The 23,356-nt window shown below is 41.0% G+C and overlaps 4 protein-coding genes across 4 annotated transcripts; 3 read left to right on the forward strand and 1 right to left on the reverse strand.

Annotated features, from left to right (window-relative positions):
* Positions 1 to 9,530: 9,530 nt before the first annotated feature.
* LOC119896467 (histone H3) lies at positions 9,531 to 10,147 on the reverse strand. The gene has a single exon (XM_038709904.1). It carries the CDS (start codon positions 10,031 to 10,033, stop codon positions 9,623 to 9,625), a length of 411 nt encoding a protein of 136 aa, XP_038565832.1. The 5' UTR covers positions 10,034 to 10,147; the 3' UTR covers positions 9,531 to 9,622.
* A 211-nt stretch (positions 10,148 to 10,358) lies between these two features.
* Positions 10,359 to 10,835, forward strand: LOC119896452 (histone H2A-like). Its single transcript, XM_038709889.1, has one exon. The coding sequence runs from the start codon at positions 10,404 to 10,406 to the stop codon at positions 10,785 to 10,787; it is 384 nt and encodes a 127-aa protein (XP_038565817.1). The 5' UTR covers positions 10,359 to 10,403; the 3' UTR covers positions 10,788 to 10,835.
* Positions 10,836 to 16,289: 5,454 nt separating this feature from the next.
* On the forward strand, positions 16,290 to 16,746 carry LOC119896457 (histone H2B 1/2-like). The gene has a single exon (XM_038709894.1). It carries the CDS (start codon positions 16,329 to 16,331, stop codon positions 16,698 to 16,700), a length of 372 nt encoding a protein of 123 aa, XP_038565822.1. The 5' UTR covers positions 16,290 to 16,328; the 3' UTR covers positions 16,701 to 16,746.
* Positions 16,747 to 22,242: 5,496 nt separating this feature from the next.
* On the forward strand, positions 22,243 to 23,040 carry LOC119896446 (histone H1-like). The gene has a single exon (XM_038709884.1). It carries the CDS (start codon positions 22,391 to 22,393, stop codon positions 22,985 to 22,987), a length of 597 nt encoding a protein of 198 aa, XP_038565812.1. The 5' UTR covers positions 22,243 to 22,390; the 3' UTR covers positions 22,988 to 23,040.
* The last annotated feature ends 316 nt before the right edge of the window (positions 23,041 to 23,356 follow it).

Consider the following 23,356-nt stretch of genomic DNA (forward strand, 5'->3'; position numbering starts at 1 on the left):
CATACGTCATCGACACAAGCCTCGATACGCGCTTCACAAAAATCATCCTGCATTACTCGACACGCTTCGAAGCCTCGGTACGGAGGAGACATCACTATTGTCACCTGCCAGCTTTTTGTGTCACATCAGAATCAGCGCTATTGCTGAATTTGACTCTGGATTGTACAATTCTCATGATGTGCTTACTTTATACAATAATACACCTCTGAAGTCCACAATAATCTCCAGTTTTGAGTGTGTTAAGCTCCAGGTTGTTCTGGCTGCACCAGTGAGCCAGCTGATCTTTATATAAATACATTTCCACCATAAATTGGAGCAGAAAATATTTTCAGGATACAGGATATTAAGTGTTACATCCTCCAACGTCCATAGTCATGACTCGTGATCCAAGTGTATCATTGCACCTCTAAACTGGTCCCTATGTCCCCTCCACTACGCCCATGATTATAAATAACTTTGTTTGCTCATTCTCATACTTGCAACTCGCTGCGCAGTACTTAAATACATTTATTCTCCTAATGTCAGTTTTCCACAATGGGAAATATCCGTTGTTCACAATGTGCAGAAGTCAACGGGAATAAGATTCCTTTCATGCATTCCTGTACAGACTGAAACCTCTAAATCTAAGTGCTTCTAGATATGTAGCATTACGTGTGACATTATGCCAGCAGCTCAGTCAGTCAGTTTTATTAGCCAATATAGGCAAACAAAGAATCTAGGAAAATTCAGCACAGAATAAAAATATACAAATATAAGGTTATAATAACAATGATGTAAAGTCATATTAAAATTGACATTTTATAATGTATTTATAGAGTGGAATATGCGCTAGTAGGCCTACAAAGTTTTGATATGGGATATAAAAGTTATTGGAATATTGACTGTACAAAGGGAATACAGTATGAATATAAAACGTGACATATGCATAAAGAGCCGGCCGAGCATGCTAACTTCCGGTTTAGCCATACGTAAATGGGGGTAAAATTGTAAACGTGCGGCTGGTGTAGCCTTTTCAAATGTTACCGACTGAATGGATCACATTCTGATAGCGAAACGAGTCATTTCGAGGTGCATGTCAGGCGACGGCGTAGCCTCTGCGTAGCCCCGTAGCCTACGCCATCACCTATGCCGTCGATTTGACGTAGAAGTATAAATTGCAGGCACTACAGGCACTGGCATCGGTCCCAGTGCGTCTCTTAAGGTGTCGGGGAGGGAAGTTTAATCACTGCACAGCCTCGCTGGCTTCCGTCACAATACAAGACCATAGCTAGGCAAAGGAGTGGATACACATGGTGCGGGAGCGACCGGGAGTGGGATTAAGAAAACAGTCCCGCGCAGGTCTCTACACCAAAGCGTGTGTTTTAAGGAGGCCACTCCTGAAACGCACACAAAATCTTCATCAGTTAGAAATAAATTACGGTTTGTAAAATGTTACTACAGAGTGGACTGGCTTATAGAAACGGTAGTTGGGGATCATGGGTAATGTGGCCTTCCGCTTTTCAAAAAAATGCCAGAAAATACTTTATTTCTCAGAATCGAAAGACAAATGATGATGATCATAACATTTACTTATCCTATTGTTGACTTTTCTGTTAAGTAATGTTGAGGATATCATTAACAGAAAACCTTAACATGTGACAGTGAGGAAAATACTTCCGGTCAGCAGGTCCTCGGATTCTCCAGTGGGACTGATGCAGTCAATGCACTGCCAGAGCAGTTGCTGAAGTTAAGTGTACAGCAGTGTTGGAGAATGTATTTAGGTCCTTTTAAATTGTATTCATTTTTTTATTAATTAAGCTGTCATAAATGAAGTGGAGTTTCCCTCTGAGGTGTTGTCTACTGAACAATGGCATGCAAAGATTCAAGTTAAGTACAAACACCTTAAATTTGTACTTATTAAGTACTTGTGTAAAATATACAAAGTCACATTGCACCACGGTATATATCACACAGGTTCTCTATCCATCATTTGAGTCACTGCTCTAAGGTTGGTGCCTGAATAACTTCCCAGCGCATCCCCAGAAATATGTATCTATTGTTGTTAGGTATATAGGCTATAATGAAACCCTCCTAAGACAACTAAAGGATTGCTAGTGAAGTCTGGTACACATGGGCACAATAAAGCCTGTGGCTCTTATATTTACTCCCAACAACAGTGTGGAATTTAGTCATATAGAAAAGTATGAAAACCTCAGGTCCTGGGAAATGGGTGTTTAAAATGACAAATTTTTAGAAGAAACACTAAAAGGGACAGGGTACCTGCACTGTGCAAAACCTTTACTGTAGTTCAGCAAACAAAAACACTCAAACAAACTTGAAGACAGCTGTAAAACAACAAAGGCAGTTCTGGAGGCACAGAACGTTTCCTTTGAAGGGTAAATGAAGTTGAGTAGAACTGAACGGTGCCAGGTGCTGATGACGATTAGGCTGTCATGCCAAAAGGTGGTTGGATAAACCAGGGGGAGGTGGAGACTCGGGTATGGCAGTGTGGTGTTGGAATTCGCTGGCAGACTCCCATGTGTCATCCCAGGTTTTGCCACTGTAAAGTATCATTAGTGCACAAAGTGTCATTAGAACACAGAGCAAACATTAAGTTTATTCTTACGAAATCCCACAGATGATTTTGCCAATAAATAATTGAAAGGGTTTCATTTTGAGAATTCTTAGAGAATTCTAAAACAAATATCCAAGTGTGCCACGCAACTAAAAACAGACGGCATTTAATATTAGCTATCAGCTTTTCCCCTGTCGTTGTATGTTAAGTTAACCAGATGTGCCGTGAGATAGAAGCCCATATCGACCTCATTCAACATACAGTATAAAGCTCCAACATTCCCAGAGACATTGCAAATATCTGCTCATTGTTTATCTAGTCCTTTGTCAGAAAGTTATAAAAAGTCGCTTACCTTTGTTGGACAAAAAGCGCTGGAAGGCGCATTACATCCATAGTGGTTTTGCACTACCATAGCCATGTTATGCTGTACAGAATAATTTGATACAAAAAAAAAGCCTGCTGCGAAGAAAGTTCTTGTAAAGAAAACTGCAGCTAAGAAGTCAAAAAAGTGAAGTCTCCTTAATCCAGCACTCGGTGCACCAAAGGTTCTTTTAAGAGCCACCACAGCTTCACTAAAGAGCGTTTCCTACATGATAACGTTCTCATTCTGAGGCGTATTCTGTTGAACCCAAACAGACAAAAAATACCTTAGTTGAATGAAATGTCAAATATTAAGACTTGTTCATGTTGTCATGTATTAGGCCTATTTGGTTGTTAAGTCTGACGTCACGCGTGACGGTTTGCAGCTTCCGGGTCCATGCACTCCGCCTGTTCGGATCGTATCAGCAAAACCACAATGGCGGAACCGGTTAATCTTTTCACTATCACGTCTTTCTTTAGTGAGGCACCTTTGATGGTGAAAAAGGGTTTAAATTCATTTAACTCAATAGAGTGGTTAGTGTAGCTCATCATTCAGGTGGCATAATTAAGGGTAGGGTCCAGGCATCAATGAAAAAGAAGATTTACGAGGTTGAGGTGAATGTGCTGTAGAAGTGTTAGGGTGAGGGTTTAATTGTTTTCAGTACAGGTGCACGTTGAGGGCCAGACAGTCAGGTACAGTGCCTTATTTATTTAACTCTTCTAACATGCACTCACAGTGTGCTGTAGCGCTGAAACCAGGAGTTTCAAACTGTGTAATGTGTAGTAGTGAAAACACATTGATATAGTTTAGACCCATTATGGTTAACTACACATGTACATATGTATGTATGTAAACCATTTAAAATAACAGACACGGTTATACAAAATGTATTTTGTATACACTTTCTGGCCAAGTACCAGCAACTCGCTGATTCATCATTGTGTTACGAGGAAAGCAGCTTTTCTTGTGTAAATATCTGTGCTTAACTTAAAATCCTAGACTCTCCCAATCTCCCAATCAAAAAAAAAAAAAAAATGATGGGCTGGTGACCAGCCCAGGTTGTGTCCAAGCTGAAGACAAGGCTGTATATGTGCTGTCAGGGCTTGCTGTCAGTGATCAGGAGAAGCAGCAGATTAAGGAAGCAACAGTTGGCCAGGCTAAGAACGCATCATGGTAAAAAAAAAGTGTATTAGTAAAAACAAAACTCCTGTGGCCCTGAGAGCCCAAAACACTGAAACTTAAACACATGCAAATAGACAACACAATCATACTGTAACTACGTTAGCCCTGATGACACGCTGCTATTATTACTGTGAAAGAATTTGTTAGTTGCTTACAACAAATGCAGTCAGAAGAAGCAGCTTTGCCGTCTGCTAAATGCTGTAAATTTCATCAGAACTTCGCTTGTTTTTACTGGCTGTAATGTCAGTTGTTGAGCAAGAATTGTCCACGCTAGGGTTCTTTCTCATGTTTGGTTTCTTTTTAACAGGTTGGAATATCACAAGATGAGGATCACAGCAAACAGCTTTGGTTTGGTCTTGGCAGCAGTCAAGTGGAAGTCTTACCCTCCTTAATTATTCAAAGCCCTGCTTAGCCAGTACAACCTCAAATAAGGATCCAAAGTAAGTTGTAGGTAATTAGTGATTATTTAAAAGGAAGGCATATGTGTTGAAGAATCCACTTTTACACAATTCAGACATTTAGTTTATTTTGTGGAAACCATGAGCACCAAAGTTAAGTTTAAATTCATTTAGATTTACTGGTACACCAGAGACAAAAAGATGCGGTGACTCACTGCCTTTTGAAGTGCTCATTAAGTTCAAATATGTTACCTTTCCTTGATTTTTGATATTCCTTTAGTCCAAAAGGGTCCATCAATCAAAATAATCAAAACAATTTTTCAGAAGCAAAAATCAAATAACTATGCTAACCTTTGGCTTTCATTCTTTCTACTGTAGTCTCTCTGTGCATGAGGTTTGCCTAGATCAAATTAATATTTGGTTTTGTTTGATATTTTTAATACAATATTCATAGTAGTTTAAATATAGATAATATAGATAGATTTATATAGATATACACACACCCCTATATCCCATCTTTGCTGAGCAAGAGTTTTGTGCAAAAATGAGTTAAAGGCCTGTTCCATATTGACTTGGCCTAGATCACATGAATGATTCATAATCTATATATTTATAAATAACTTAATTTAGTACTGGTTTAAATAACATTTTTTATAGTAGCCTATTTCCCATCTTTGCTGAGCAAGAGTTTTAAAGGAAAGGTTATAATAAATAAAAATCTTCACACAATCAAGGTTATTAATTATACACTTCTTATACAACACAAGGTTGTACAACTAGATGAAAGTTCCTTCATGTTACACACACACACACACAGAACTTGTAACTTAAATGTATACAATATAATTTTTTTAACATTTATGTAACTTGGAAGTCACATTGAGATTAAAACCTCTTTTACAAGAGAGACCTAAAATAGCACAAATATGGTAATATAAAATCAATAACAATATTTATATGTATTTTTTATACATGTATTAGACCATGTATTGTGACTTAATGCGTATTCTGCAAGCAAATGTGCATAAATTGAATCACAACAGGAATATGTACAACAGTTAATTCATTCGATTTCACGGATAATGGGTGTTTGTAAATTTGTGAGACACACACACACTTCAGCTATCTTGTTGATGTTTTGTCTAAACTGGTATGGGATGTGGTCCAAAATGTGAAACAATTTCAGTCTTTGAATTGAACGCTCCACATGTGTCCTAGCTCTTGAGATGAGTCTGTTATTGTTCACTTCCTCCTGTGTGAACTGTCCATTGACCAGGAAAGACGGAATGTTTTCCCTCTGGCAAAATGGCCCGAATTGTGAAGCTCTTGTCTGCCATAACATGGGTTTTTTGCTAACATTAACTAACGTTATAGCACCCAAACGTGGTGCCAAACGTTTCATCATTCGTTTTGAAGAATTGTAACTTACCTTATCAACTGCAGCCATTTCCTCTTCTCTTTCTCGTCACAAGGAAATCGGTAAAATGACAATTGAAGGTCACTTGTTTTTTTTAACTCTGATCTATTTAAACAACACGGCACACAGCACTGCGGCATAGTGGAAAAAGCGTCCGAACGCGGTAGATTGGTAGGGCCCGGACTTTGGACCCAGAAACAGTATTATCGAGAGTTGTGATGTCATGACTTAAAAACCGGATGGTCTACTTATATTTTCTATGTTGTTATGTTCAGAAGAGGTCTAAGGAGAGTTCCACTGGGCTCCCTGACTCCACTGAGTCTTTACACTACTTATACTTCAATACATAGGCCTATGTACCTGACTGCACTATATTTATTTAACAGTAGTTAGCCTACTTTATAGACCAAAACTGATTTATTCTGAAGATAATATCTTGTAAAGAAATGCAGTGCTCCAACATAAAGTAGAAATATAAAAAAGCTGCACTGTGACCAGCTGCGACTGCTGCTGTTGTGTTAATTTATCTTGAATAATAATAAAGTAATACACAGTGGTTCTGCATAATGAGTACTTTTATTTTTGTTGTTGAAATAGCCTATATTTACCTCATAGTAGGCAAATATTTTTTTTTTATGAAATACATTTTGCAGGACTTTCACTAATTTACATTGTGTGTGTATTCAAACACTGGCCTCTATATTTCTACTCTCTGAGTTTTCTTCCAACAGTGGATTGTGATACCTTCACCCCTGCACTGTGGAGGTTGTTGGTGATGTCACTTCCTGATGTTTTGGGGGGTTTCTTCACAGCTCTGTTGTGCTTGCTCTGCCCAATGTTTGTCCAATGGCTCTGGTCGATTTTCCTTCTTTTCTCAGCTTGACAGTGGCTTGCTTTTCTCCCACAGACAGCTCTCTGGTCTTCATGTTGGTTTATCCTCTTTAACGGGAAATGCAGTCTTTATAGGTTTGAACCAAGGATGGAAACTTAGACTAGTCATGCAGAGATATTTAATGTTTGGACAATCAACCTAAAAGGCAACATCTGGACAACAAGAAACATCTGTCAGTCACATGTTCCAATAGTTTTGCTCACTTGAAAAATGGGTGGGTTCAAGGGTGGTATGTCCTGAGTTGTTTAACACATCTAGATGTGAATACCAGGAAATGAGAGCTGAAATTCTGAACACTTGTCTCGTACTCATCTTTTGATCTTAAACCCAAATGTCTTCAGTGAACAAGAAAAACAAAGGAATTTGTCTTAACGTCCCAATACTTTTGGAGGGGACTGTATACACATACAGTAGTTCCCAGTAATATAGTGTACATTGCAGGTTAAGTAGAAAATGCTGCATGCTGTTCAGTAAAGTGCTGGGTTAACCTTGCATATTAAAATTAAATTAACTGTAAATCGAATATAAATTGTAGAATAGTTCCTTTTTATAGCATTATATATTGAAATGTAAAAGGGTGAGAGCTTGGTAGCAGATTAAAAACTGCTTTTGTTTAAAATGTTTCTGCTGCTCTCTGGGTTGGAGATGGCTCTGTGTGGCGACATAGAAGAGGCCCTTATTACAAATTAAGATGTGAGTATTTTATTACAGAAGACCAGCACGTGAAATGATTTTTAGCAGAATTAACCATTCTAAACAATTAACAAACATATCTAAGGATAAAGCATCAGACAGCAAGAAAGTAAATACCCCCCAAAACAAACCTAAGACATAAATATTTATGTGTGTGTGTGTGTGTAACATTATTACATTAGGCTACTGTATTATTTAAGAGAGGCAAGTTTATTTTCTTACAAGCATAATACTTCCCTGGAGTGTGTCTGGTCTGCTGAAGGTACACTATAGAAAAAAAGGTTGTCACGACTGCCGCGAGATTTTGTTGTTATTTCATTTTGGCCATTAGTATATTATTATGTTCTGGCAGCACATTACTTAGTAGGTGCCTGCAGGATGTCATTGCGTATTGTCAACTATTCAGCTCTGTTTACACCGTCGGTAGACTGCAAACCAAAATGAGACCACGTAATCACACCGTTGTATTTGTTGTTACAGCATAACATTTCATACAGCTAATTTGAAATGACAATTTTTGGGGCTGTGTCTGTGGGTTCCATGCTGTTGTCCAGTTGGCGTGCTCAGTCCAAAATGATGGCAGCGCTACTGCAACGCCATCTGGCGGCGGTTGTCAAAAAAGACCCTCTTTCCTTCTGTACTTGTTGGAGCAACAAAAGAAAGTCACATGATACAGACCTGATGCGGCCTCCATAGGGTTGTTCCACTTCCTGTTGCTATTGCTGGCTCTAGTGAATAATAAGGTATAAGATAAATGTAATTGTCATATATACTAAAGGGTTGTAAAATCAAATGCAGTTTGTAGTTCTCTTCTGCTATCTGGGCCGTCACACATCCCATACCAGTTGGTGATGTTTCCAATCAGGATGCTGACAAGATCTTGACATGGGAATCTTCACCAGGGTGGAGATGTATGATTGTCTTTGATGTAGATTCTCTATAATAATGAGAAAAGGTCTCAGTCCTGATGGTTCAGACACCCTGTTACACAAGTTGCAAACACACATAAATTAATTTAGCTGACACTTTTATCCAAAGTGACTTACGATTGCTATATGTCAACTAGAGGTTAAGTGTCTTGTTCTAGGACACGTTGGTGGAGGTGTCACAGGGGGGAATTGAACCTGGGTCTCTCACACCAAAGCCAGGCGTCGTATCCACTGCCCCGTCATGTGACCATATGAAAGTGACATTGGAATAATATTGATTTGTTGTTGACTGGGTAACAACAACAATATTGAAAATTCATCTATTTATAGTTCACTTTATAGTTGATAGTTTGCTATCTGGGGAAGATCAAGTGTGTGTAGTCTGACATGCTGTCTGATTAGCTTATCTTGTTGGTCTAAGCAGGCCATGGCCTATGTTGCATTTTTAATCTTCAAGCAGGCAGATTGTTCAGTTGGTATTCAAGAATCTGTTCCATCTAGCAGCCAAACTGCTGGTGTGAATAATATCTAGTAACAGCTGAGCTCAATGTAAGAACTAGTTTCTGTGATGCACTCATTTTCATTTATTTCTGTGTAAATCTCGACTTCACAAAGACTGACGTTATAGCTAAATCCAGCTGTGATGGTGTCAGTTACAAAATGAGAAAACATGCCATGCAATTTAAATATTGAAGAAACAAATTGTAACTTATTTTAAGCTAAAAAAAAGCTACTTATTAGTGCATTCTACATTACAATTTTATATTTATGTCATTTTATATAAATGTCACCTACCAGCTAAATCTTGTTTTATTCCCATTTATAAACATTTTCACTGTAAATCCAGAATGCAGGAAATTAAGTGTTTAATGCTCCAATTTTCTGGGGAGGACCACCAGAACCCACCAGTCATATGTGCCTGAATGGCAGTAGACAGAGTGGATTAAGTTAAACAAAAAACTGGATATAGCCTGTGTTCATAAGTTTAACCTGTTCTCTTCAAATTATGTTTTCCTACAGGTCTGATGTGATAATATCTGAATTGATGTCAGTGTTAAGCCTAATTTACTAATAATGTTACTTAAAGATGTAGCCTAAACATTACATTGAAATAAATTAACAGAAGGAGCTCAGTAGTGTGAAGTGAGGTGGCTCTTAAAAGAGCCGTTGTGTTGTTGTAAAGGTGGTTTGAGAGTTTAAGCCCTCTCTCCGCGGATGCGTCGGGCCAGCTGGATGTCTTTGGGCATGATGGTGACCCTCTTGGCGTGGATGGCGCACAGGTTGGTGTCCTCGAAGAGGCCGACCAGGTAAGCCTCGCTGGCCTCCTGCAGAGCCATGACGGCGGAGCTCTGGAAGCGCAGGTCGGTCTTGAAGTCCTGAGCGATCTCCCTCACCAGGCGCTGGAAGGGCAGCTTGCGGATCAGCAGCTCGGTGGACTTCTGGTAGCGGCGGATCTCTCTCAGAGCCACGGTACCGGGCCTGTAACGGTGGGGCTTCTTCACTCCGCCGGTGGCCGGGGCGCTCTTGCGGGCAGCCTTGGTGGCCAGCTGCTTCCTGGGAGCTTTTCCTCCGGTGGATTTACGGGCGGTCTGCTTGGTTCTTGCCATGATCTCTCTGTCTCTGAACAAGAGAAAGTGAGGGAAAGCGGACAGACTCGCTGCTCTTAAAGTGCGGGAGCGGCTGTGAGACGGTGACGCTGCTTCAGAGCTCCGGCTCCTGATTGGTGAGGGGCCCCTCCTGGCGCCCAGCACCGCCTAGAGGAGCGACGCACCGCCTGAATCTGCGCTGCTTATTGGCGGAAAATCAGCTCGAAATGTCCGCCAAAATGCAGAGGGGCCGCCCTCTACTGCTCTGCAGGAGGCCCCTTTTCTGGTTGGTCTGGCAGAACCGTCCCCGCTCCGCGGACATATAAAGGAGGGCTTTGCCAGTCGGGGCCACATTTTCTTCGAGTCTCGACTTTAGAAAACAGATCTAACCATGAGCGGAAGAGGCAAAACCGGCGGAAAAGCCAGAGCAAAGGCAAAGACCCGCTCCTCCCGTGCCGGGCTCCAGTTCCCCGTCGGCCGTGTCCACAGGCTCCTTCGTAAAGGGAACTATGCTCAGCGTGTCGGCGCCGGGGCCCCCGTCTACCTGGCGGCGGTGCTGGAGTACCTGACCGCTGAGATCCTGGAGCTGGCTGGCAACGCTGCCCGCGACAACAAGAAGACCAGGATCATCCCCCGTCACCTGCAGCTGGCCGTCCGCAACGACGAGGAGCTCAACAAGCTGCTGGGCGGAGTCACCATCGCTCAGGGCGGCGTGCTGCCCAACATCCAGGCGGTCCTGCTGCCCAAAAAGACCGAGAAGCCCGCCAAGAAGTAAATCTGGAGACTCGCTGATATACAGCCCCCAAAAGGCTCTTTTAAGAGCCACACATTTCTGATAAGAGCACTATTCCTCACTTGTCCATGAAACCATCCATGAAACAATGACTTTGCTATCACCCATCAAATTACTAAGGCAAACCTTAAACTATCTCAAAAGCTGCTTTGTGTATATAAACATAAAAGCAACCTTATCAACATGTAGCTTATGCAGTAGGGCTACTTAAATTTTTATCTACAAAATAGGCTACCAGAGCCAGGATCAATAATTTTGTTTATTGTGAATCAGGTCATGTAAAATGGTCCACCCTATCTTCCTCCAACGCTCTGGTTTTGCTGTTCACTAGGTCACATACATCCTGTAGGACCACCATTTAGCTAACTAACTTTCTAAAGGTTCCCACATTGCAACATCCTTATTTAACTCTGCATATTGTTCCCTAGACTGTGAACTGGTATCAGGCTGTTAGCTAAGTTTAGACAATGCTGCTAACTCTAACAGATGGAGGCGTTAGTGCTGTAGATCCCACGCCTGCAGCTCATATTTGATCAAGTCATCTTGACTAATGGCTCCTGGGATATTGTTTGGTCATCACATAGCAACTCCAAGACACCATAATTGACATAACTCAGTGGCACCGGGCATCCCTAATGCTCTCTGAGAGAGGCCGATCCCTCATTATCTTTCTTACCTTGGTGCCATCGCCAACAGCTAAATTCTTGTATTGAATAACGCCCCCATATTTAAAATAAATCATTTTTGTGAAAATATTACTGTTTAAACCAACTCAGTCTGTCAGAAGGTGCTGGTGTTGTGCTAATTCATGTCTTCTTTCTCTTTTCTTTTATAATGATCTTTATTAAATTTCAAACAAGTCAGAGTACAGAGCAATTCAATAGATACACATCATCACACATGACTATGTCTGTTTCTTATCCAAAGCTCTCCATGAAACCACGCTCTGACAGGGACTGACATGAGCCACTGGGCGTCCCGAAGGCTCTCTGAAAGTGACTTATCCCTTAATATTCTTCTCACCTCAGTCATCAACCGCCAAATTATTGTAGTGAATAAACACCTATATTTAAAATCATTAATTTTTATAAAAATAGATTTGCTGCTAAAACCCACCCAGTCTATCAGTAGGTGCTGGTGTTGTGCAATGAAATCCCTGTAAATTAATTTATAGTAGGGGCCCTTTCTAGCCCTGCCTCCTGTCTTTTGCCATTTGGTGGGATTTACATTTATTCATTTAGCTGACACTTGTATCCAAAGCAACTTACAAATGAGCAACTAGGTGTTAAGTGTCTTGCTCAGGGACATAATGGTGGATGTTTCACAGTGGGAATTGAACCCGGGTCTCCCACACCAAAGGCAAGCAGCTTATCTATGCAACGCTACTCCCACCCCTAATAGGATCGCCCAGCCAGAGAGCGTTCCTGGAGATGGCTGTGGAAACATTTTTTACAAAAACCATTGTGAGGCGGATACCCAGATCTACGGCACATAAACTCCCGTATTCTCTGCTTTTATACAGTAACTGTCTTTTTGTGCCTCCCTGGTTGTTCCCCAGACCAGGTTAACACATTGTTTATTTAATTTCATTATCATTTTGTGCGATGGGGAAAATGTTCGATAAAAACAGGAGCTTGGATAAAATAAAAGTTTTGACAACACTGATTCTTGTCTTATAATTAGTATTTTTGTTTTCCCATTTTTTCCCTTCTTCTTTAACTTCACTCAGTTTCTTCTCCCAGTTTATTTCACCACAATCTTTGTTACATATGGTCAGACCCAAGATTTTAATTTCCTGTTTAATTTGAATGTAAATGTCGCCCCTGTCGCTCTCCTCTTCAGTTTTAGAAGTTTTTTCAATTTTGCCCCAGATGCAAGCTCACACAGACTTAAAACATTAATTAAAGAATCCATCTCTCGCTGTTTTTTTATTACTACACTAATGTCATCTGCATAGGCCATAGCTGTGACCTTAGAGGCGTTACCTACACTTGTACCTGAAATGAGGCTTACTGAGGCCAGGATGTACAAAGCTGGACTTTTTCCAGAACAGACCAGAGATAGATAGACCAGGGACAGTCTCGGTCCAAGCCGATAATAGAAAAACCTTTGTTATGTGGTTTATTCCAAATTTCTTTCAATGTGCTCAGATTGCCCCACATCAGACGGCCTTTTATTGCAAAGGTTTGTTCTTTTTCTATAATTTCATCCAGAAATCATTCAATCTATTAGTAATTATTTAAGCAAGTATTTTATAATCCATGTTCATAATATTTAAATGTCTGTAATTATCCAGGTCGGTTTAATCACCTTTCTTAAATAAAAGACAAAGGTAACCCTGATAAAAGGAGTCCCCCATACAGCCGTTCTTCAAACCTTCATTGAACGTTGAAGTAAGGAGATTTATAATATCATCCAAATATAGCTGGTAAAACTCCGTGGGCAGACCATCCGGACCGGGACTTTTGCCCACATTAAGTTGTTGGATGGCCTGCACCACCTCATCTTGTCACCAATTACCTGAGAGAAGTTAAAGATCTGGCACACAGATTAGAGAGCTGTGTGCCAGATCTCTAATGAAATATAAAGTATTATGTTACTCAATTAGATTAAATATTTTTAATGCAGCCTGTTCATGCAGCCTCTAAATTAGTTATGCAGGCCTACTTATATGTGAAACCTGGTGACCATTGTGAGTAGAAAGCATCTTTTGCTGCCTTTCTTGGATTTAATTCTGTTTGATGAACCACCAGGGAAAGGCAGTGCTTGCTCCGTTCGTACTTAAGTAAAATAAAAGTGAAGTTGAGTCAATTAGTTTTTCTCCCTGGTACTCATCTCAACACCTCCCAGATTTTCCCCAATACATGTCAAACATGTCCCACAAAACAAGGAACAGACAGCATCCATCCGTCCACAGACATCCCTCACACTGTCTTAATGTTGCAACATGTCTGCAAAGATAAAGATAGAACCACATCGACAGTGCTGTACATACTTTTGAAAACAACCCACCAACTGAACATGAACATTAACTCGACCCAGTGACAGTTTAAATACATCCAATGCACAAAATAAGAATTACAAAATGAGACTTTTAAATGCTTTAGATGCAATTATTTTCTTTTAAAGTTGAAAGCCTCATGTATTAGGTTAAATGTGAGATGTTGTCTGTAAAGATGGTGCAGGTGACTGGTACTAAAAGTGGATGACCCGGGTAAAGTGGACATGTATTTCAATATCCTTATGCACAAAAGCAGAGCCATGATTACAAGCAGTGTTTTACCATATTTCATGATCTTACAGTCCAAAAGTGATAGCTCTTTTTTTGAACAGTGCATAGCTTTCCCCGATGGCTCATCAAACAGAATTAAACCCAAGAATGGCAGTAAAAGACTTGAAAGCCCCAGAGCCAGAGGAGATGCTTTTTTACTCTCATTAATGCTCACCAGGTTTCACATATAAGTAGGCCTACATAACTAATGAGAACATCAGCCTGCATTAAAAATATTTAATCTACTTAACTAACATAATAAGTATATAACACTGGAGAAAATTCCAAAGGAAAATAAAAAGTATAAAACTCTGCTTTGATTTGTTTTGGAAGAGTTTTGTTTTGACACAGAAGGGTCAGCGGTAGATTGTTGAAGCTGAGAGATTTCAGCAGTTCTAGCCCCATAGTAAGAGAAGCTGGAAGGCAGGTGAAGTTCTGCACACCCTTCAAACTCAGTGATTAACTTCCTCTGGTAGCAGTGCAGCCTTCTCTTTGATATAAACACAAGTTAAAAGGTCAAAACCTTGTTGCCCGTTGGCGCCACAGAAGGGGGTACGGTGACCTCTGCTGGTTGAGCTCCCACATAGCAAGAAGGCCTATAAATATGTTAGGAAATTAATATATGAATTAAATAATAGAAACTTAAATAAATAGGCTAACTGCTATCCTATGCTAAATATAACATTAGTTCACTTGTCTTAATCTGAAGTTACAGGTCACCAATAGTCTGGCTGTTAGGGAGAACTAAACATTTGTCAGAGTTATTAATATATAGGTTTTTATTTTTATTTCAGTTAACTAAAGTGTTTTTTTTTCACAACCAGTGGTAGTTTAGTTTTACTAAAAAAGTTGTTTTAGTTTTATTAATTAGTTTGACTTTAGTTTACTTGCTAATCACACAGTAGATGGGCTTCTTTTATTTTGAAGGTTTTATAATAGAATAGACCACTTGACTTCCGTTTATGGTCTATAACAAAAAACGAATTGACTGAAGTTCACAGACTCTTCATTATTTGTTCAAAAAAGGAATAACAATAAAATGAACTGCAAAAAAACGCCGTTTATAATTGGTTATTCGTTTTGAAACAAAAAACACATAAACGGTATTTTCCTTTTTGAATTACAAACGAATTATCCCGAGATACCCGGACCGGGTCCCTTGAGATGGTGCATCTCGTTTTCAAGAGGGTCTAAATACACATAGCCTATACATAGGCTAATACAACAGGAAAAACAAAAAACAGATGGAGACAGTGAGGAAGCTCATTAAGAAGAAAAAGGAGGATGTCGCAGCTATGGTGATGGTTTATCGTCCAGACGCCAGAGGGAGGGGGCATCCAGAGGGGGCTGAGCTGAAGACTCAGAGGAGGAAGCGCCTCTTTGAGGGAGGGCCGATGAGGAGCTGGAAATCGGCCCCATAGAAAGAGGAGCTGGAAGGAGCTGGATGACGGGAGGAGCACCTGTAGAATGGCTGGCAGAGATCCGGCCTGCTGTTGATCAGCTGCTGGCTCTGCTTAGCTGCAGGTTGACTGCAGGTGGGCTCTAGCAGCTGAAGAAAGTGTAGCCTTTTTCGTCACACAGGCTGCACTGACTGTCTTTGGCCCCAGGTTGCCACATTTCCAACGTTTTACAGTGGGGCGCTGCTTTACCTGATGGTCGGAGGAATGACATATGAAGCATCTGATGGATTGACCAGAATAAATTATTCTCCCATTGTAGGGGCCAAGGGAGATGGAGTTGGGGATTTGTGATGTATGTCCGTTCGCGTTTTTATGCATCTTCACGTTGTATCTGCGAACACCATACCAAATACCTAACTTGTTCACTGGTTTGTATGAGTGCAAGATATCGCAAAATCTGCTCAGATACAGATCGATGTCGTGGTCCGAGACTCTCCCGGTCCAGAATTTCACAACAATGCTTGTGATATCCATTTAAATGGAGGACTCGAGGGACCCTCTTCTCTTCCCACATAGGAACGTTAAGCGCTTGGTTGTGTGGCGCAGATGTTAAGCTCACACAGACTTAAAACATTAATTAAAGTTAATCATTTCACCTTCCTGTCTTCTTTCTTTTCTCAGACTAATGTTAAACGCTTGGTTGTGTGGCGCATGCTCAGTCACGTTTAAATCTCAGCCAATCCTGTACGAGGAACAGCGCAGTCTAATTTGCATCAAGCGCATAGAAATGTCCCGCCTCAGTGCCACAGGAATCATTCGTTGAAGCAGTAATCTACTCCTACGAAACTCACGATGCCTGATCCCGTGAAAGCGCCGAAGAAGGGCTCAAAGAAAGCCGTTTCTAAGAGCGTCTCCAAGACCGGCAAGAAGAAGAGGAAGACCAGGAAGGAGAGCTACGCCATCTACGTGTACAAGGTCCTGAAGCAGGTCCACCCCGACACCGGCATCTCGTCCAAGGCTATGCTGATCATGAACTCGTTCGTGAGCGACATCTTTGAGCGCATCGCCGGCGAGTCCTCCCGTCTGGCTCACTACAACAAGCGCTCCACCATCACCTCCAGGGAGATCCAGACCGCCGTCCGCCTGCTGCTGCCCGGTGAGCTGGCCAAGCACGCCGTGTCTGAAGGCACCAAGGCCGTGACCAAGTACACCAGCTCCAAGTAAACCCGCTGCTACACCAGCAACACAAAGGCCCTTTTCAGGGCCACTACTGTTTACACTAAGAGCTCTCTTCCTACTTCTCAGCAGTCCCAATCACTTTTACAACAAATTATTTATTTCTTAGAACTTGATACTACAAAATTTACTTCTGTATCTATAGATATTAGAATGGCACAGAGTATGCTCGTGTTTTCATTAAACCATAATCTGAAACCAGTTGTCAGGACTACAGCAGTGATGGGAATTGCTGCTCTTAGCAGGCAGCTGGATCTTATGTCTCTAATCAGTTTCTTTTTGAGAGCCGGCTCTTCAATTAGCATCAACTTTGTCATTATGCAGAGTACAGAGCTAATGAAAGGGGTTTACCACATATATAAGATGACTAGTTACCACTCCTAAGGAGTACAGTAGTCCAAAAACATTAAAGTACCACAGAATTCAATGGAGAGTGCAGATGATGAATCCATGTATATGGTGACAATGAAAAGTTGAAGTGCAAGACCGCAAATAAAAACTCTTCAGAAAACAGCACAGTTATAACATGATGCAAATGTCATTTCTCAGTCCACATGTCATGCCTAGATGTAGATCTATTTTTGATATTAGGGGGGGGAAGGATGCGGTGGCGACACAAAGGAAATAATGAAGGCACCTTTTTTTTACCGTAATAGACTCAAATCAACATTACAAAAGTTAACCAAATAAAGAGGGAAGGCTACAAATTGAACTTCTCCTTGATATCTCTAGAGTATTATGTCAGTCACATTTTAAAAGTTACAGCTATACACTATTCATTTACATGAACAAATGTAACACACTAGTGTCAAAATCCAAAGGCCCAGGTCCTACACCAACAATATTTCTGGTTACACATCGATTTCAACTTTTATTCACTAGATGGCGCCATTAATCAGTAGATGGTTTTTATCCACACATCAAAATATATTTAAATATGGACAGGAGACCATGTGTGGAACACTGACAGCTTTATTTTCCATATGGGCTAAAACATTACACAATGTTCTGCTCTGTATAAACTTTAATGTGTAAACGGATCTGTTCAACACATTAGGCTACACTTTGTAAATTTGTTCATACACTTAAAAGATATATTAAAAACATTACTCTGCAAAGTGTAAACTGATTTGACCATCCATTTCACTTGCTGATTCATTCAGCCATCTACTCAGCTTAACTGATTGTCACACTCATGACAAACACTGTACTCGCATCCCTCACTGCACAATTCATGTGCCCAGCCATCACAGAAAACCCATTTCTCCCCAGCGACGGGAGAGGCAAAATCCTCAGAGGGCTGATTTGTTTAATTTTTCAACTGCCTGGCCTGGGAGGTTTCCTGCATTTGGTCTTCAATGATGAAAGAGAATACATTTCTTAATTGGGAGAACTGTACTGGACATGGTTTCCAGTATTTTGGCTCATACATGCATTTGCCAGTTTGTTTATAATCTCTACATTGCTCAAAACTGCTGACACTGGACACTTTCTTGCTGATTCACTCAGTGTCACACTTCTCACTGAAAACACTAGATGGGGCCAATGTGGTAATGACGTCAGATTTCATTCCAAACATTCAGACTTTCATTCAATATATTCGGATGGATAAACTTCATACTTTATATATATATAGTAAGGGAGTTTTTATAAGGGATTATAATCTAGAGATTATCCTATTTTAACTAGACTTCCTCTTTGGGGCTCAGCCCACAGAACATGCCAGGCCGGAGCTCCTTTTCCTGGTCTGAGCAGAACACTTGTCTGTGGCGAGTATAACCCACAGTGGGTAACTGGTGGCTACAAGCCTCCTGTTGCTTTCTCTTTATTGTGACAAAAGGATGTAGTCACATAGCAGATATCAAATGACTCTGCCACTCCTCTGACAGACCTGCTGCTATCCACTTCCCTGGCAGAAAGACACAAAACCTCCCTACTCACTCCCCTATCTGTGGTTCTCTTTCAGTGTCTCATTCCGGTTATTAAAACATTTCCAGGACAAGTGCTGCAGATCAGCTGCAGGACTCTCGTCTGTGTCGCCTGAGCGTCGGAGGAACAGGATGTTTAACGAGCTTAATTACCTGCTGTAATCAGCTGTTCTGCTTCGGCTCTGTGTAAAAACCTCAGACAAGGGCTTGCTCTCTGTTCCCCACACTAGACTCTGGACTTTTGGGGACATAGCCTTCAGCATCGCAGCACCATCCTTTGGAACTCCATCCCCACAGAGATCAGAAATGCTCCCTCTCTGGACACATTCAAAAGCATTCTAAAAACCCACCTCTACAAAAGCATTCAATCCTGTATGACTTTTTATTGTTCTGTTTCTATAGTTATGTGTAAAGCGTCCTTGCCGGTCTGACACCCCTCACCAATACACCATCCTTCCATATAACATGTGTACCTACTCTAATACTCCCCCAAACCAGCTGAGTAGTATGTGCAATCTGGAGACATTTTCTGAACCACTTGGTGGGAATGTCTTTATTTATATGAAGGGAAACACAAAATGGCAGGTGACAATGCAAAATATAAATATATAATGGAGTATAATGCAGCTTGTTTTTTTAAGCTTAAGTTACTTCTTTTGGACATTGCACATTTATTTCTTCTGTATTTCAATTGCATTGCATGTTTTCTTGTTGTGCAAATAAACCTTTATCAAAGCATTTTCAGTTGTTATTTAACATTTCTTGTTGCAAGCTGTTTTTGAGAATAAATACTTCCAAAATGTGGTGGGGATATTCTGATTCTGACATGTCACCAGCTTCCCCATGTAAATGACCACTAAGGCTGTCAACCTTTTTAATGTCCCACTTTAAGCACTGATCATAACGATTCGGTTACATATTACCTTCCTTCCTTTGTTGGCACTCCGTATCAGTCAGCTGACATTCTGGATAATGGTGTCTTTATTGTTTCCTTTGTGTAGCTGTACACTCTTTATTTCTTTCTTTTTTTTTAAATATGTAAAAAAGGCCAACATCTAGGGAACATGTTTTATTTAGGCGACTTTCCCATATTCGTTGCTGCCATAAATGTTGTTATAGAAAGTTAATTGTTGTATAGCTTAACTGACCCCTGCTGTGCACGGACCCTAAATGTTTGTGCATTTAATGCTATATAATTGTTGATTTAAAGCTTTTTATGAGCAATAACAATAGGCTATGCAGAGTGAGAAATGATGTTTGTATCATGTTAATAATTGCTATTACAGAGAGAAGGCAAAATAATATATTTTAACTCCATTAGCAGTATACTTATTAGTAACTCAATAGTTCCATCAAACATTCCAAAATATTGTACACAAAATTACATTTAAACTACACTGTTTTCACGTGTTGGTAAATAATATGTAGCCTGTCATCCTGGAGCAGATGGAAGGCAAATCTGGTCCTGATGCCACCCAGACGATGAACATTGCATCGACACTGCATCAACATTCAGTCCATAGTAAGTCCACCCACCTATAGGTTAATCATCACAGAATATTTCCCTGTGCAAGCACAGAAACACACTGTCCTCTACAAAGGGATGGAATTATATCACACAGTTTTAACGAGTCACTAATATAGAGCTCTGTTTTGTGCATGGCCTGCAGTGTTTTGTTGTGTTTTACAGCTCTGCCAGGTCCAGCGCCTCCTGCCAGGCCACTTGCAGCCTCTGTCCCTTTAGATACCCTGCACCAGCCAGCAGCATCTGTCACAGGCTATGCTCATCACTAATGAAAATTCTTTTTGGTGTTTTGCTGCCTTCAAGGTCATGGACCCTGGGGCTCAGGAGGACCATAACCCTGACTCTGTGCTAGTCCACCCAGATCCCTCCCCGCAGTTTGTTGTAGTGGATGCCTACGATACGGTGGCTGGGGCCGTCCTGTCCCAGACATGCGGCTACCAGAATTACGCTGTTTCTGCTGTTGCTCTACGTTGTTAAACTGCGTCTGATGCTGCGCAGTAGACCCTGGTGCCAATAGGAAGTAGCCATGTAGTATACACCATACCAAAATTGGCTTCACTGCTCTTCATTCAAACCTGCGGTGTGGCTTTGTCCATTCAGTATGCTGTGTATGTTCATCTACAGCATTCTTAAATTACAGCTGCAGTGTTTTTTAGACCTCAAGGTGGCTGTGTTTCCTGTCCACAGGCCGCCTGAAGGAAAATTACAACTTTATCTGATGAAGTTCTGTGTACATATGAACTTTGTATGTTATATATGTGACACAGTCCTGATACTCTCCCACTGCTATCCTGTTGTAATCCATATTATCTTTCTGTATAATCCCTATACTATTCCTATACCTATTCATACCCTTTATAATAAGTATTGGATGTCTGGGACAAAACATAAGAGGCTTTACTTCATTTTGAGCAACAGCAAAGAGGAAACCTTCAGAGAAAGACACACAAACTAAATCCGATTACAGAGAGATATTTTCTCTCTGTGTAGCAGAAAACATAAACATTAATTATTGTTATCTACAATAACAGGGTTACAAAATATTGGTTAGTACCAATGGTTCATGGTGTAATTGTATTTGTTTTTATGATGTTGTTATGCTGTAGGCCTACAGAATATAAAACCAGTTGGAACAGATTTGGATTAGGTTACATATAAAAATCTGATGGTGAATTTTGAACCCGTGTGTGAGTTTGATCATTAATAGGGGCAACCCCATAATAAATATATTTTAAAGAAAGGAAAGTCAGTAAAATCACACATTCACTTTAATATTTGTCCATGTTAAATTACATATAAAAAACGTTTAGAGAAACAAAATATGTGTATTGTTACAATTAGCCTACTAGGCCTATATATTGTAATGTAACATGCACATCAGGTCCCTAAATTCCCAAATTTAAAAATGCTACAAAACAGATGATAAAACCTCTCTATCCTCAGTGGTAGCTAAAGGGCCTGAATTCAGCTGACAACAATTACCAAGAAAATAGTTTCATGTTCATCTGTTCTGTTAATTTGTTTGAGACAGAAACCAGCTCTAAACACAACCTGAAGCTGATTAAAGTGATTTCAATAAGCCAGGTCTCTCTACAGCAGAAGAAAGAAAAATGCCTTTCTGCGGTCAGTTCCTTCATGTTAAATCTAACATTTGGTGGAAACGGAAACTCTTTTCCAGTGGATCCATCTGAGACAGGAGTCCGTATAACCGCCTGATCCGACAGCAACCGTGTGTTTACCTCCACCGAAAACCTCTGTCATTAAAACTAAATGAATCACAATACTGCAGCGATCTGAGTGTTATTCTATCCTCACACGTCTCTGCTTACTGGAACACCACGGTCCGTTTAGTACAAATCACTTTTAGACAGTTTTAGACACGAAATGTGAAGAAAACTCGCCGCGAGTTGTACAAAGTGACGGTGTGTTAGAGATGTTTGACGCCTCTGGGAATTAAATAAATGAGTCCTTGTCGCCAAACATGACCTCAGCCTGAAGGGAAGATCGTTTTCTCAGTAGTACAATAACAATTCCGGTCTAAAACGTTTGTCTTATGTGAATTTTGTTGCCAAAATTTGGAAGAGAAAACACAAGTGTCGCCACATTTGAGCCGGGCGGCGAAGCGGCTGTGTGTTGCCTCTCCACGGTTCTCATGTGCTCTATAAGCCCCGCCTCCTCTCCGCTCGGACACCTTCAGACGAACACAGCAGAACTCAGCAGCAGACATGGCAGAAGAAGCTCCAGCAGCGGCTCCGGCCAAAGCCCAGAAGAAGAAGGCGGCTCCCCGTCCCAAGAAGGACGGCCCCACCCTCCCGAAGCTCATCATCAGCGCCGTGGCCGAGTCCAAGGAGCGCAAGGGGGTTTCTCTGGCGGCCATTAAAAAGGTTCTGGCCGCCAAAGGCGTGGATGTGCCGAAAGCAAACAAGCGCATCAACACCGCCGTGACTAAGCTGGTGACCGGAGGAACCCTGGGACAGACTAAAGGGACCGGGGCCTCCGGCTCCTTCAAGCTCGCCAAGGAGCCCAAAGCCGACAAACCTGCGAAGAAGGTGGTGAAGAAGAAAGCTCCCGTTAAAGCCAAGAAGCCCGCAGCCAAGAAAGTTACAGCCGCCAAGAAACCTGCAGCCAAGAAGCCAGCAGCAAAGAAAGTAGCAGCCAAGAAGTCCCCGAAGAAGAAGGCGCCGGCGAAGAAAGCTGTTAAAAAGCCCGTAGCGAAGAGTCCCAAGAAGAAGACTCCCGTTAAAAAGGCCAAACCGGCGAAGAAGCCCGCTGCCAAGAAAGCCCCGGCAAAGAAACCCGCAGCCAAGAAGTCCAAGAAGTGAAGCGGCTCCTAATCCAGCACTCAGTGCGCCAAAGGTTCTTTTAAGAGCCACCACAGCTTCACTAAAGAGCGTTTCCTACATGATAACGTTTTAAAAGCTAGTGTTGAAATGGTTTTAAGTGATGCGTAAACTTAAAGTCTTACTTTACTCTTCCTTTAATTTTCCTAAAAACGTTTTGACAAGGTGACGGTCAGGTTCATAATGGATTGCTTGCAGAAGTAGCCTACCTCTCACACAAGTCTATTAGGATTCCCATTAATGCATTATTTTAGCAGTTTGCTCTTGTCTTTAAGTTAGTAAAATATGCTTAAAATCACATTTATTAGTATCATTATTTTTATTATTTGTTCAGAAGTAGTCAGAGTTCCA

Source organism: Micropterus salmoides, unplaced genomic scaffold (assembly GCF_014851395.1).
Source record: "Micropterus salmoides isolate LMB-PRFRI ecotype aquatic unplaced genomic scaffold, ASM1485139v1 Ms_hic_scaffold_10, whole genome shotgun sequence".
In the NCBI taxonomy this organism is placed as follows: Eukaryota; Metazoa; Chordata; class Actinopteri; order Centrarchiformes; family Centrarchidae; genus Micropterus; species Micropterus salmoides.